The sequence below is a fragment of the Nicotiana attenuata genome, unplaced genomic scaffold (assembly GCF_001879085.1).
Source record: "Nicotiana attenuata strain UT unplaced genomic scaffold, NIATTr2, whole genome shotgun sequence".
NCBI lineage: Eukaryota > Viridiplantae > Streptophyta > Magnoliopsida > Solanales > Solanaceae > Nicotiana > Nicotiana attenuata.
The window spans coordinates 101,923-117,916 of NW_017673506.1; the positions used below are offsets into that span (position 1 = coordinate 101,923).

Here is a 15,994-nt window from a genome sequence, read left to right on the forward strand (position 1 = left end):
ACGTTAAATTGCGACAATTAAATCAACACGTTGATTATGTTAAGAGCGGTAATATGGACACATAAACAGACTAATTTTATTCTTTCCTTGCCTCATTATGTTAACTACTATTACAATCACAAGGCACCATCCCAGTAAAACAATCTGGAAATCCAACCAAATACCTAGAGATACTTGAGAAATAGTTGTCTTTCACAAAACCTTTTTTCATGACATGATCTAAAACTCGGCCATTGTTGTACGATCAAAGTAGCAACCAGTAGGCCCTCCATCTGGCAAAAGAGCTAGCATAGCAGGGCCTTCAGCTCCTTCTTCTACAGTCAAGGTCCCTGCGTGCCAGGTTAAATCCGTATTGACAAATCCAGGATGGACACAATTGATACACATTTTCGGATACCTTCTAACGAGAAGTCTGGTGTAAGCATTAAGAGTGGCTTTTGATATGCTATATGCTGGTGCGATCATCTGCCAGCCGTTCATTTCAAGAGCATCTTGTTCCAAATCATCCAAAAATTTCTGTCAATTTTATCTTCTGTCAGGTTTTCAATATCTCCAAGCTCCTTTCTCCTCTCCTCATTTGGAACTAGCTGCATTAGAACAAAAACTCAACAAGATATATCAAATGTTAAAAGATTATGTTCCCATTTCTTTGTGTTGTAAAAGTTGAATCATCGTTTTGCTTTGATTAGCTATAAGAAACAAACAAAATGATCCTTCTAATATCTCTTGAATTTGGTTTTCCTACTGAAAATGACTCGAGAAAATTATATACATCTTTTGCGTTGGTAGTTAATTGAAATAATTAATGCAATCCCTTCGAATACAATAAGCCATCATCAAGAGAAAATTCTCGATTATTCTCATTATATATAATATTAGTCAATCATAAAGATGCTTTATTCACATCGATATTTCCAGAGTGATGGTCTTAACGTACCTCTACGGGAGGAGACATTAACAATTCTTGCTGAAGGGGAAATTTGTAGCAGCGGAAGAAGAGCTTCAGTAACATTCTTAACACCGTAGTAATTAGTATCAAAGCATAATTTGGCACTCTCATAGGTTGGTTTGGTCACATCTTGAAGCAGATTGCCAGCTTTCCCTGCAAACTATTTATACTAATAAGTATACGGGTAAATCCCATTTACAGCAATCTATAAAATAACCATAAGCAGGGGCATATCCAGAATTTAAACTCTAAAGTTTTTTGCATTGAAACTATTATATTTTTAAAATTATAAGTGAATTTTTACACATAATTTCAGATGAAGCTGCATCCGCCTGTAGCGACTAAGATGAGATAATTAAGGAGGGACGGGATTTGTTCTATCCCATCCCCCTATTGATTACAACAGAAAAGAATAACTGCAGACTAGTTCATAGCAAAGGGACTTCCGTCCACCTCAAATGTTGACGACCAATATTTCAATTAGATATGGGATCACTTATCACTTTACCATGTGAAATCCATAATAATCTTTGAGCAAATTCTCTTACCAAGTCTACAGGATCTATGTTCAAGGTCCTTAGGGCATCTTCATTTTGTCCTGGAGAACCAAATAGTAATTGTGATTCATGAAACTGATTTATCGGACTGGATGATTAAATCAAGGAAAAATGTTAATGATGTTTCATTCAAAAACAACTCTCGTGATATGGACACATAAAAGGACCAATTTTATTCTTTGCTTCCCTCATTTTTTCAACTACTAATGCAACCACCAGACATCATCCCAGCTCAGAGATCCAACCAAATACAAGAAACACGTCTTTCACTAAGCCTTGTTTCATAACAGGATCTAATACTCGGCTACTACAGTACGATCAAAGTAGCAACCAGTAGGTCCTCCATCTGGCAAAAGAGCTAGCATAACAGGGCCTTCGGCTCCTTCTTCGACAGGCATTGTTCCTGTATGCCAGTTTATATCGGTGTTGACATATCCAGGGTGGACACAATTGATACACATTTTCGGGCACCTTCTTGCAAGAATTCTGGTGTAAGCATTAAGAGACACTTTCGATATGCTATATGCCGGTAGCATTATCTGCCAACCCGTTCACTTCTAGAGCATCTTGTTTCAGATCATGCAAAAATTTCTGCAGAATCTTTTCAATTTTATCTTCTGTCAAGTTTTCAATATCTCCAAGTTCCTTCCTCCTCTCCTCGTTTGGAACTCGCTGCATGAGAACAAAAAAAAAATGATAAGAAATATGATATGTTTAAGTGATTATGTTCCCATCTTGTTGTGTTGTAATTGTTGGACTATAGTTTTGCTTTGATTATTTTCATCCAAAAAAAAAAGTTTTGCTTTGATTAGCTATCAAGAAAACAAAAGGATATCTGGTGGATTCAGTTTTCAGACTGAAAATGACTCAAGAAATAGGAAGTTCTTGTCCTCTGGCAGTTATTGAAATAATTAGCACAACCCCTTGAAATACAACAAGCTATCATTGAGAGAAATTCCTTCTTATTCTCATTATAGGAGTCAATCATAATAGAAATCAAATTTGAACGGGTAATTTCTGCCTCCCTATACTTGGGCAGATGGGAAGACTTCCACCTAGTGTCGACTCTGCAGGGATTCAAACCTTGGTTTTCAAAGTTGTCATGCGAACTCTTGCACATTACATTTTTTTTAAATCAGGTGAACCTAGCTTCGCGCATTACTTTCATATAATCCCATTATTTAGGGCTTAGCACATTAACTTTCATTTCCTATGCATTGAACAAATTTAACAAGGTCAAAAAATTGGAAAAGAAATGATTAACTCACCAACTTTCCAATTCCTCCTACCATTTTTGAAGTTTTTTCTTTCTTAAAACCAAAAAATGTTAATTTATGCATGGGAAAAGTGAAAACCACCATTCCTTAAAAGAGGTGACAGCGTGATTATATGGTCTAAGGGAAGATTGAGGATGCTTAAGAGAGTGGTTAGCAAAGAAGTGCTAGGGAAGGGATAATTAAATTTTCTTTAATTTAAAGTTTAAAAGCTGTAACAACAAGGATAAACTAGATCCACTTAACAACTTGGAGGTGGGATTGTGATATATAGGAACCAAAATTATAGCTAGCTCGAAACCTACGACTAAAAGCACCAAAAAAAGGATTTTTTTTTTTTCTGAATGTTAAAAGTACTATATTAACCTAAGCAACAAATGCTATAAAATATTTGCAATAGGGGCTACATTACTGATTCTATAATGAGCTCAGAACAGGATTTCGTACGTGCTGATAAGCAATTTATAGGCACGGACTTCTTACAATTGGATACTGACTTTGCTAAGGCATTTCTCTAAGGAAATTCATAAAGATGCTTTATTTCCATGGATATTTCCAGAAATGACAAGAATGATGGTCTTACCTTTAATTCACTTCTAAGGGAGGAGACATTAACAATCCTCGCTGAAGGGGAATTTTGTAGCAGCGGAAGAAGAGCTTCAGTAACATTCTTGACACCATAGTAATTAGTATCCAAGCATAATTTGGCACTCTCATAGGTTGTTTTCATCGCAACTTGAGCCACATTGGCAGCTTTCCCTGCTAACTGTTTATAATAAAAAGTACACGGGGTAAATCCCATTTGCAGCAATATAGTCCAAAATAATTGCAAGTGTATGATTACTACAAATGAGAAAGCAGGAGAGAGGCCAGAAGTGGTGTAGCGATTACAGATGAGATAAGGAGGGATGGGAATCCTTATGGTTACAACATAAAAGAATCCCTCTAATCTAGTTCATAGCACAATGAGAGTTATCGTCCACCTCAAATTTGAGGATCAAAATTTTAATTAGATTTGGGAGTAAATCCCATATCGCTCAATTACAATATGCAATCCTTCATAAAACGAGACTGAAGAATTGACCAAATTATCTTACCCAGTCTACAGGATCTATGTTCAAGGCCTTTAGGGTAGCTTCATCACTACAACTCCAGAAGCTCCAGCGTTATTTACCTGCAGAAATTTAATCAGCAATTTTTTGCATTATTTGCTTCAACATCGAATAGGAAGCAACACACCAGAATTCTTTGAATATTATGCCATAAAATTTTCCTCACACTATATGCTAAGATGGAAATTTATCTCCAATAACTCTAACCAACTATCATGAGAATTGGCCCATTCACAATCTTACCAGAATATCAAGCCTCCCATATTGTGTTTGTATAAACTTTGCCAAGGACTCAATGCTCTGAGCATCTTGAACATCAAGTTGATGGAAAACAATATTTGAAAAACCTTGTTTATTAAGCAAAGATGTTGCTTCCATTCCCCTCTTCTCGTTTCTGGCTGTTAAGATAACCGTCACACCTGAATTTTCAAGCTGCTTGACAGTCTCAAAGCCAATTCCCTTGTTTGCTCCTGTAACCACCGCATACCTAGAAGCATCTCCCATCAATTCAGAATCAAAGTTTCTAACATTCTCTCCTTTAGAATCTTGTGCGGAGAAGAAAAAAGAACAATATTCAAAAGAAGTGACATGATAGGAAGAAAGAGGTACCTTGGAGCTGCTTTCTCTATATTAACTGCCATTGCTAGTATCCCTTGAGATTGGAAGATCTTCTGAGGAAGTGCCTTCTGACTTTCAAAGCAAAGAGTAGAATTTCATGTAGTGTTCTATATTTAGTTGTATGAGCATTTTATTCAAGGGCAGTAACACCTTAAGTACTGTAGTGATATATATGTGTACATATTTCAATTTTTGTCTTTAGTTTTTCTTGTAAATTATCATCCAGACTGGTAAGATTTAGACATTTTCAAGTACATGACCTCCTACAATTTTACCACATTAACTTACCAATCTTTACTTTTAACCAGCAAAAGAAACCTGTCGATCACTATGATCAAGACTTGCTCATTAATTTCCTTTAAGTTTGATGATAATGGTGTTCCATCCATGAAGTAAGAGGAAAACAAGTAGGCAAGTGAAAATAAAAGGAAGAAAGCATCTGGATGAGGTCTTAAAACTAGTATATTCCTTAAGCTAGCATTTGGACTGATAGGATGCTAACCTATGATTTCTCAAAAGCTCGGTTCCAATCAGATCACTTCCTTATACTTCCTAAAGACTGGGTTATTTTTATGTCAAAATATATGTATATGTTTTTTAGTTTTAGAAAGTTCTATTAGGAACCACTTTGGAAGCTCAGCTATCATTCTGCCACGTGCTCTAATCCTCTGAGCCCCACCCCGTCTCTACTGGATCTGTTCCTGGGAGCACCCTAAAAAAAAGGAACCTTTCCTCTCCCCAGCTTAGATTACAAGTTTTAGCCCTCTGCCTCACCCGGCCCCAACTAGAAGTAGAAGAGAGATAACAACTCCAACCATCGAATATCAATGGCCCCGGGGCTTTGGTCTAGTGGGAAGCAGGTAACTTATGATGTGCGGGTTAGGCTTACGTCACGGTTTCGAGCCCTGCAATGCACAAAGCATGGTATTTAAGTGGAGAAGGTTATAGTAGTGACCCATCATCCACCAAGATTCAAACCGTGTACCACTAGCCCTCGGGATTTCTCGGTTATAAAAAAAAAAGGATCGAATATCAACAGAGACCAAATGATGAATTATGCCTATATGTCTAAGTCTTGAATGACAGAATTACCCCATTCCTCTAGTATACGGTTGTTTAGTTGAGGTATCTACAGCTGACCTCGCTGTTATTTAACACAAACAACAACAATGACGACGCCTCAGTTCCAAGCAAGTTCGGGTCAGCAATATGAATCCTCATTCCTTTCATTTAGCACATCTCTATTTAACACACACACACACAATAAAGAACATTCTCTCACCGTACTGTGAACACTCTCTCACTGTACTTCTATGTGCTATTTTCCATCTCCAGGGTCAAGGCAACATTTAAAAATGAAAAAGAAAAAGGAAAGGACTAGAAATATTTGTACAACTCCAATTGTTCAAACTGATTTATTCTTACCTTTCTTATCATTGTAATCACACAAAAGAAGCGTATTGTGATAGAGATTTCACAAAGTCAGCAAAGAAAAACTTTACTAATAAACTTATCTGAAATGAGCTTGTCTTTTCACTTCAAATTTTACTTACTAGTACTTCAGAAGAAAATGGTGAGAATCCACTTATACCAAAATGTTGACCAGCAACAGTATACTAAACAACCAAAACAAAAGATCAAAACTCATTTCAAACAGTTCATTTTTCTCAAGATCTGGAAAGAAACTAAGGCCCAGTAAAATGTATGGACTGACCTGCAAATGGAGTTACAGAACAAATTTGGTGGAGAATCAATTGCTAAGTTCTTGAAAAATAATAAGCAAATGGGGTTAAAGCTAGTGCCACTACAAGTATAAGGAAGTGAAAAATATCTGGTGGAGTGAATCTTGGTAGCACCAAATACAAGTCGACTGGTGTTTACTTCTTTACATTACTATATTATTTTGCCATCATCAAAAAGGGGGAGATTGCTAGATTCTGTTTTAATGATGCAAATAATATACATGTGCAGGAAATCAATTATAAGAAGTAAAGAAGAGTCCTCAAGACTGCTGAAGTAATTCATGATGAATAAGGGAAGAAATCAAATAGCAAAGATTACCATACAATCAGTCAATCTGGACAACTAAGGAAAGGACTCGCAAATCTGGACGAAATCCAATCAACAAATCAATCAGCAAAGAGCAACGACTAGCTGAGCTGAAGAGAATCAATCAAGCCTTAAGTTAAGGCAAAAATCAAGGGCAGCATCACGGAAGATCGAAAGATATGAGAAGATTGGTACGCGACTAAGTTTGGAAGATCCAACAATCAAGGAGCAGTCTTCACTCGTATCTCTGCTGCAGGAAGGAAATCAAGAAGTCGCAACGGCTCCCTACCTTATTCTTGGAAAGAATCAATTCTTCCCATCCATCAAAGTATTTATACCCCGTCTTAAACCCTAGTCTCATATACTTTGATCGAACCAAAATCAATCTCTTTGTTCTACTGCAAATAAGCATTGTAGTTCACTAAGATCTGTTGTGTAACAAGACAGGGAAAGAAAGAGAGCATAAACTGGTGAGGTATTGTATCAAAAACGAGTGCTTGAGAAACTGTGTATTTATAACCCGTCTTAAACCCTAGTCTCATATACTTTGATCGAACCAAAATCACTCTCTTTGTTCTACTGCAAATAAGCATTGTAGTTCACTAAGATCTGTTGTGTAACAAGTCAGGGAAAGAAAGAGAGCATAAACTGGTGAGGCATTGTATAAAAAACGAGTGCTTGAGAAACTGTGTGCAAATTCACTACAACTGTACTCGGAGAAACACATTTACTAAAGAGAACTCCCTTGCAACCCAAGGGGACTGGACTAGGATTCACATTGAATCCGAACCAGTATAAAATCCTGGTGTCTTTAATTCCTGCCATTACTTTCTGCAATTTACTTCCCTTTACTATATTTGCTGAATTATCATATCTAGTCGACTACTCAATTAATAAGTCAACTAATAAGCAATTAAGTTCAAATATTTACAATTCACCCCCCCCCCCCTCTTGTACTTTCACTGGCATCTTATCTCTCTCTTTTCTATTAATAACCGAGCCGAGAACCAGTGGTGCATGGTTCGAAACTCGGTAGATAATGTGCAATATAATGCCCTTCTATTATTCTCCATTTAATTACCAGGGTTTTGTTTGCGACAGTGTTCCAGCCCGTGATGTGCGCCAAACCTGCACATCATGCACTGTGCTCTTACCACTAGACCTAAGATCGATCGGGAGCTAAAAGTCTTTGAATCTTCTGCCAACATAAAATGTTGATCTCGAACTATATATGTGCTTAGATAGCAATCTATCTCCAATAACTCTAAGCAACTATATACCATGAGAAATTGTTCCTTTCATAATCTTACCAGAATATCAAGCCTCCCATATTGTGTTTGTATGAACTTTGCCAGGGACTCAATGGTCTGAGCATCTTGAACATCAAGCTGATGGAAAACAACATTTGGGAAACCTTGTTTATTCAGCAAGGATATTGCTTCCATTCCCCTCTTCTCGTTTCTGGCTGTTAAGAGGACGGTCACACCTGAATTTGCTACCTGCTTGACAATCTCAAAGCCAAGTCCCTTGTTTGCTCCTGTAACAACTGCATACCTACCAGCATCTCCCATCACTTCAATCCAAAGTTTCTCTCTTAGAATCCTGTACGGAGAAGAAAAAGGAACACTATTTCAAAAGGAGTGACACGATAGGATAGGAAGAACGAAATACCTTGGAGCTGCCCCTTGTCTACATTAACGGAGAATCCTTTGAGGTTGGAAGATTTTCTGAGCAAGTGCCTTTTGACTTTATTACAACTGCTATGAAGCTCAGAAAGATTCAAGGCTTGCTAAGTTGCTATTGCCAAAAAAATTAATCTGTTTATTTTTTTTACGAATAAACTTAACTGAAAGGAGCATGTCTTTTCGCTTAAAGTTTTACGAAAATGGAGAGAATCCAAATACAGTGACAGTCAACGTGTTGATCAGAACATTAAACTAAACTACCAAGACCGAATATAAACGTAAAAGAAGAAACAAAAGGCCCAGAAAAATGGATGGACTCACCTGCAACGGGAGAGACAGACAGAATAAACTTGGTGAGTTCTTCAAGTATAATAAAGCAAATGGGTTTGCAGTGCTACAATTAAAATAACTAGTATTACAACAACTATTGGAAAATGGGAAGCTGCAAGTTTCAAGATCCAGATATAACGTGCTTCTTCACACCCTATTTCCTTTTTTTTTTTAATGGTTGTTGCTACTGCTTCTTGACCTCCTATTTCCTTGAGCCGAAATCCTATTAAAAACAGATTTCACTAGTCATATATTGTTGTTGTTGGGTGTTCTTGAAACATGTTTTCCCACGGCTGCATTACAAGTAGCTAGCGTTAGTTTGATTAAAATTACGAGTGTATTTTGGTAAGTTTATAAGTTGGTCAAATTTTTTTTTTTTTTTTTTGTGTATTTACCATTTAATAAATACCAAAAGTATTTTTAAACCAAATACTTATTTATACACTGAAATCAGTCAAAGGATATAGTCTCCCGAGATATTCTTTCCAAACAAAACCATTTCCATCCTTCATCCTTGCCAACATCCTCCTGTCTGTGGCGATGCCTAGGTGATTGGTGGGGTATGCTTGCTTGATGGACTTGGTTAAGAAATAAAGTGCGTCCGATATAAGCAGTGACTTTTGGCATAATGGTAAGCACTTGATCCTAACATTTTCCTTGGGAAGATACTTTTAAATTTATACATCTTTTGTTTAAATAACTTTAAGAGTACTTTAGTTATTTCAAGAAAAATTATTGATATTTCAAGAAATTTCAACACATGATGCTTAGCTGATATTCATTGATATTTTGACTTCTGCGTCGGATCTAGTAAGTACACTTTGTTTCTTGCTATTCCAGGACTGCTTAAGCATCTTTAATTGACGAGTCATGACTCATGAGAATGGTCTTTTCCAAGTTGTATATACAGATCATGTCATATACATAGAGATCTACCCATCTACATAATTCCTAGTCTATCATCCAAGAAGTGTATTAGTTGAATTCATTTTGTCCTGGAGAACCATATAGTAAATGTGATTCATGACACTGATTTGTTAGACTTGATGATTAAATATAGCAAAAACGTTAATGATGTTTCATTCTAAAACAAGTCTGGTGATATGGGCACATAAAAGGATCAATTTTATTCTTTGCTTCCCTCATTATTTCAACTACAAATATAACCACCAGACATCATCCCAGCTCAGAAATCCAACCAAGTACTAAGAGACGCGTCTTTCGCTATGCCTTGTTTCATAACAGGATCTAAAACTCGGCTACCACAGTACGATCAAAGTAGCAACCAGTCGGCCCTCCATCTGGCAAAAGAGCTAGCATAGCCGGGCCTTCAGCTCCTTCTTCTACAGGCATTGTTCCTGTATGCCAGTTTATGTCGGTGTTGACATATCCAGGATGGACACAATTGATACACATTTTCGGATACCTTCTTGCAAGAATTCTGGTATAAGCATTAAGTGACACTTTCGATATGCTATAGGCTGGTAGCATTATCTGCCAGCCGTTTACTTCAAGAGCATCTTGTTTCAGATCATGCAAAAATTTCTGCAGAATCTTTTCAATTTTATCTTCTGTCAGGTTTTCAATATCTCCAAGCTCCTTCCTCCTCTCCTCGTTTGGAACTCGCTGCATGAGAAAAGAAAAAAGAACTCGATAAGAAATATGATATGTTAAGAGATTATGTTCCCATCTTGTTGTGTTGCAATTGGACTACAGTTTTTCGCTCTAATTATTTTCATCCAAAAAAAAAAAAAAGTTTTGCCTTGATTAGCTAAAAAAAAAAAAAAAAAAAAGATATCTGTTGGATTTTGTTTGCAGACTAAAAATGACTCAAGAATTATGAAGTTCTTGTCCTCTGAAAGTTAGCTGACAGAAATAATACAACCTCTTGAAGTACAATAAGCTATTATTGAGAGAAATTCCATCTTATTCTCATTATAGGAGTCGATAATAATAGAAATCAAATTTGAATAGGTAATTTCTGCCTCCTAATACTTGGGCAGATAGGAAGACTTCACCTAGAGTCGACTTTGTAGGGATACAAACCATGGTTTCCAAAGTTGTCACGCAAACTCTTGCTGATAGGTCACTCCCTTGGGCTTAGCACGTTAATCCTTACATATTCTTTAACTTAGCACATTAATTTCAACTATAATCCCTTTATTTTGGGCTAAGCACATTAACTTTCAATTCCCATGCATTGAACAAAGTTAACAAGGTCAAATTATTGGAGAATAAATGATTAACTCACAGATTTTTTCAATTCCTCCTACCTTTTGAAGTTATTTCTTACTTAAAAGTTCAATTTATGCATGTAAAAAGTGAAAACCACCATTCCCTGAAAAAGATAACAGCGTGATTATATGGTCTAAAGGAAGATCGAGGGTGCTTCAGAGTGGTTAGCAAAGAAGTCTGAATGGAATTTTGTTTAATTCAGTTTAAGCTTTAACAACAATGATAAACTAGATCACTTGTCAATCAAAGCTTGGATTGTGATAATATAGGGACCAAAATTACAGCTAGCTCGAAACCTAAGACTAAAAGCACAAAAGAACAGGGTTTATTTCCTGATTGTTAAAAGTACAATATTACTCTAAGCAACATCTGCTGTAAAATGTTTATAATAGAGGCTACATTACTAATCATGTAATGAGCTCGGGACAGGAATTCGGACGTGCTGCTAAGCAATTTATGGGCATCGACTAGTGATAAAGGGGTATTGACTTTGCACTCTCATAGGAAATTCATAAAGATGCTTTATTCACATGGATATTTCCAGAAATGACAAGAACAATGGTCTAACTTACCTTTAGTTCACTTCTAAGGGAGGAGACATTAACAATCCTTGCTGAAGGAGAATTTTGTAGCAGTGGAAGAAGAGCTTCAGTAACATTCTTAACACCATAGTAATTAGTGTCTAAGCATAATTTGGCACTCTCGTAGGTTGTTTTCATTGCAACTTGAACCACATTGGCAGCTTTCCCTGCTAACTGTTTATAATAATAAGTACACGGCGTAAATCCCATTTACAGCAATATGGAGTAATAATTGCTCTATCAAAAATAATTGCAAGTGCATGATTAGTACAAATGAGAAAGCAGAAGAGAGGTCAGAAGTGGTGAAGCGACTGCGGATGAAATAAGGAGGGATGGGAATCCTTATGGGTTACCGCATAAAACAATCCCTCTAATCTAGTTCAGAGCACAACGAGAAACCAAACAAGGGGATTATCGTCCACCTCAAATTTGAGGATCAGTTTTTTACTTATATAGGGGATTGAAACACATATCGCTCAATTACCATGTGCAATCCATCATAAAACATTAAGCATAAAACAAACTACCTTACCCAGTCTACAGGATCTATGTTCAATGCCTTTAGGGTATCTTCATCAACTACAACTCCAGAAGCTCCCGCATTGTTTACCTGCAGAAACGTAATCAGCAAATTTTGCACTATTTGCTTCAAGATTGAATCGAAAGCAATACACCAGAAGTCTTTGAATCTTATGCCAAACATAAAAAGTTTATCTCATACTACGTGCTTAGATGGAAACTTATCTCCAATAACTCTAAGCAACTATCATGAGAAATTAGTCCGTTCATAATCTTACCAGAATATCAAGCCTCCCATATTGTGTTTGCATGAACTTTGCCAACGACTCAATGCTCTGAGCATCTTGAACATCAAGCTGATGGAAAACGACATTTGAAAAACCTTGTTTATTAAGCAAAGATGTTGCTTCCATTCCCCTCTTCTCGTTTCTGGCTGTTAAGATAACCGTCACACCTGAATTAGCAAGCTGCTTGACAGTCTCAAAGCCAATTCCCTTGTTTGCTCCTGTAACCACCGCATACCTACAAGCATCTCCCATCAATTCAGTATCGAAGTTTCTAACATTTTCTCCTTTAGAATCCTGTGCGGAGAGGAAAAAAGAACAATATCTAAAAGAAGTGACACGGGAAGAAAGAGGTACCTTGGAGCTGCCTTCTCTACATTAACTGCCATTGCTAGTATCCTTTGAGGTTGAAAGATGTTCCGAGGAAGTGCCTTCTGACTTTCAAATCAAAGAGTAAAATTTCATGTAATTGTTCAATATTTAGTTGTATGAGCACTTTATTCAAGGACAGTAACAACTTAAGCGCTGTTGTGATATATGAGTGTACATATTTCAGTTTTTGTCTTTAGTTTTTCTTGTAAATTATCATCCAGACTGGTAAGATTTAGACATTTTCAAGTACATGACCTCCTACAATTTTACCACATTAACTCACCAATCTTTACTTTTAACCAGCAAAAGAAACCTGTCGATCACTATGATCAAGACTTGCTCATTAATTTCCTTTAAGTTTGGTCATGATGGTGTTCGGTCCAAGAAATAAGAGGAAAACAAGAAGGCAAATGAAAATAATGTTCAGAATACCGTACCTATATCTATAGGGCAACGTGCGCAGCTGGAATCTAGTGAAGCTTATTGAGGAGCTTTTCTCTAGCCCTTGCACTATATATGCAGGAGAATATATGGATTAAACAGTTCAACCCTTTCTAATGACTTCAAAAACAAGAAGGCATCTGGGATGAGGTCTTAAAACTAGTATATTGCATTTGGACTAATAGGATGCTAACCTGTGATTTCTCAAAAGCTCGGTTCCAATCAAAATTCAGATCACTTCCTTATACTTCCTAAAGACTGGGTTATTATGTCGAAAAATATATATATGTTTTTTAGTTTTAGAAAGTACTATTAGGAACCACTTTGGTAGCTCACTATCATTCTTTTAGATTACAAGTTATAGCCCTCTGCCTCACCAAGCCCCAACTCCCGAGGCATAGGCTAGAAGTAGAAAAGAGATAACAACTTGGGTACCAACCATCGAATATCAACAGCCCCGAGGCTTTGGTCTAGCGGTAAGCAGGTAACTTATGATGTGCGGGTTAGGCTTACATCACAGTTTCGAGCCCTGCAACACACAAAAGCCTGGTATTTAAGTAGAGAAGGTTATAGGAGTGATCAGTGGCGGAGCCAGAATTTTCGTTAAAGGATGTTAAAATATATAAAAGTAAACATACCAGGAAATTAAGGGGAGTCAATACATAGTATATATACATATAATCTATTTTTTTACCTACCTACACAGTGTATTTTTCCCACAAAGGGATGTCATTTGACACCCCTTCCTATAAGGTGGCTCCGCCACTGGGAGTGACCCATCATCCACCAAGTTCCGAACGGCGTACCACTAGCATCGAATATCAATATAGACCAAATGATGAATTCTGCCTATCTGCCTAAGCCTTGATTGATAGAATTACCCCATACCTCTAGGAGTAGCTAGTATACGGTTGATTAGTTGAGGTGTCTACGCTGACCCAGACAATGCAGCTATTTAACACACACAACAACAGCAACGACAACGCCTCAGTCCCAAGCAAGTTGGGGTTTGCAATATGAATCCTCATTCCTTTCATTTAGCGCAACTCTATTTAACACACGCAAAAAAAAAAAAAAAAAAAAAAAAAAAAAAAAAAAAAAACACTCGCCGTGTGCGAACACTCTCTCACTGTACTTCTATGTGCTATATTCCATCTCCAGGGTCAAGGCAACATTTAAAAATAAAAAAGAAAAAGGAAAGGACTAGAAATATTTGTACAACTCCAATTGTTCAAACTGATTTATTCTTACCTTTCTTATCATTGTAATCACACAAAAGAAGCGTATTGTGATAGAGATTTCACAAAGTCAGCAAAGAAAAACTTTACTAAGGCCCCGTTTGGCCATGAGTTTTGCCAAAATAAATTTGGGATTTATTTTCAAAACGTTTGGCCATAAATTTTGCCCATATTTTGGCCAAATCCCAAATCCCAAATTTCAAATCCCAAAATCAGCTATTGAGCTGAATTTGGGCCAAAATCCCTAAACTTAATCCCTAAACTTGGGAATTATATTTTCCAAATTAAAGTTGAAAAATATGTTTTGAAAACGTATGTCCAAACACATTTTCATCTTCAAACCAAACTTCACCCAAATCAGATTTTTCAAAACAAATTTGGGATCTACGGGGAAACGCTAGCTAATAAACTTATCTGAAATGAGCTTGTCTTTTCACTTCAAATTTTACTTACTAGTACTTCAGAAGAAAATGGTGAGAATCCACTTATACCAAAATGTTAGACCAGCAACAGTATACTAAACTACCAAAACAAAAGATCAAAACTCATTTCAAACAGTTCATTTTTCTCAAGATCTGGAAAGAAACTAAGGCCCAGTAAAATGTATGGACTGACCTGCAATGGAGTTACAGAACAAATTTGGTGGAGAATCAATTGCTAAGTTCTTGAAAAATAATAAGCAAATGGGGTTAAAGCTAGTGCCACTACAAGTATAAGGAAGTGAAAAATATCTGGTGGAGTGAATCTTGGTAGCACCAAATGCAAATGGAGCCATCAAAACTACTCTCTTTTCCTAATTTTGTGGGCCTTCACATCTGTCATTTATTCATTCACTGAACACAAGTGTAAAACGCAGTTTCACGCTTCCGACGGGTTCATTACAAGCAGTTCTTTTTTTCTTTTTTCTTTTTTTTTTTTAAATGGACTTACCTGTTTTTGTTTTACATGCCCTCTAAAAAAATACTCCCTCCATTCACTTTTAGTTATCACATATTCTAAAAATAAATTATATTTTTACTTATCATTTTTTGCATATCAAGAAAAAAATAATTTATTTTTTCTGTTTTGTCCTTAGCACTAATTACTCATTCCAAATTATTTTCCCAAATTCATTAAGACTATAGACCAATTAATATGAGTATTATGGTAAATTATGCATTTTATTTATTATTTTTTAAGGAGTGTGCAAAATCAGTGAATAAGTAAGAGTAAACTGAGGGAGTAATAATTAGGAGGTATTTTTGATTATTTTACTCTTATTTATGTCTTATTGATATTTGAACAATCATAATATTACCCCATAATTGAGATGTTTGTAGTTTTCAAAAATAATTACTACTAAGGTTAAAATAAAAAAAAATTATTAAGTTTGTCTTGAACTTCTAAAATGACAAATAATTTGAGACAATTATTTTTAGAAATCCGACAGATAATTTGAGATGAAGGGAGTAATAAATACCAACAATGCTTTATTTGTTGGTCCGCTAATAAGTTGGTCAAGCATTATTTGTTGTTTAATAAATACCAAAAATGCTTCCTTACAATTATATAAACTTTGAACTTTATGTTACTTACTCCCTTAGACTATTATTGATTTTTAGTTCTAAATTCTTTTATATAATATTGATTTTAAATATATATTTTTTCTGAATAATATTTCTCTCTCACCAAACATTGAAAAATGTTTTCAGGTGGAAGCATTTTTCAAGATCATATTTTTTAGGGAAAATAAATTTTATGATCACAAGCG

At 36.0% G+C, this 15,994-nt stretch overlaps 1 protein-coding gene and 2 pseudogenes across 2 annotated transcripts; all 3 read right to left on the reverse strand.

The window, feature by feature from the left end:
* Nucleotides 1-10: 10 nt before the first annotated feature.
* Nucleotides 11-1,012, reverse strand: LOC109216574 (annotated as a pseudogene).
* Nucleotides 1,013-1,132: 120 nt separating this feature from the next.
* Nucleotides 1,133-7,952, reverse strand: LOC109216576 (annotated as a pseudogene).
* Nucleotides 7,953-9,676: 1,724 nt separating this feature from the next.
* LOC109216577 (short-chain dehydrogenase/reductase 2b-like) lies at nucleotides 9,677-15,067 on the reverse strand. Of its 2 annotated transcripts, none has more exons than XM_019380741.1 (6): nucleotides 14,860-15,067; nucleotides 12,551-12,627; nucleotides 12,188-12,431; nucleotides 11,923-12,000; nucleotides 11,382-11,564; nucleotides 9,677-10,200 (listed from the first exon to the last, which is right to left on the reverse strand). In XM_019380741.1, exons 2-6 carry the CDS (start codon nucleotides 12,580-12,582, stop codon nucleotides 9,823-9,825), a joined length of 915 nt encoding a protein of 304 aa, XP_019236286.1. In that variant the 5' UTR covers nucleotides 12,583-12,627; nucleotides 14,860-15,067; the 3' UTR covers nucleotides 9,677-9,822. The 2 variants fall into 2 exon arrangements, with proteins under 2 accessions (XP_019236286.1, XP_019236285.1); XM_019380740.1 differs by having other exon boundaries at nucleotides 12,551-12,631.
* Nucleotides 15,068-15,994: the final 927 nt, after the last annotated feature.

Excerpts from the sequence above, each read along its gene's own strand:
- LOC109216577 (XM_019380741.1), bottom strand. The coding sequence starts at position 12,582 with ATGGCAGTTAATGTAGAGAAGGCAGCTCCAAG. Across the intron at positions 12,432-12,550 it reads GTAGAGAAGGCAGCTCCAAG|GTATGCGGTGGTTACAGGAG; the intron begins GTACCTCTTTCT and ends AGATGCTTGTAG. Across the intron at positions 10,201-11,381 it reads CCCTTAGAAGTGAACTAAAG|CGAGTTCCAAACGAGGAGAG; the intron begins GTAAGTTAGACC and ends TTTCTCATGCAG.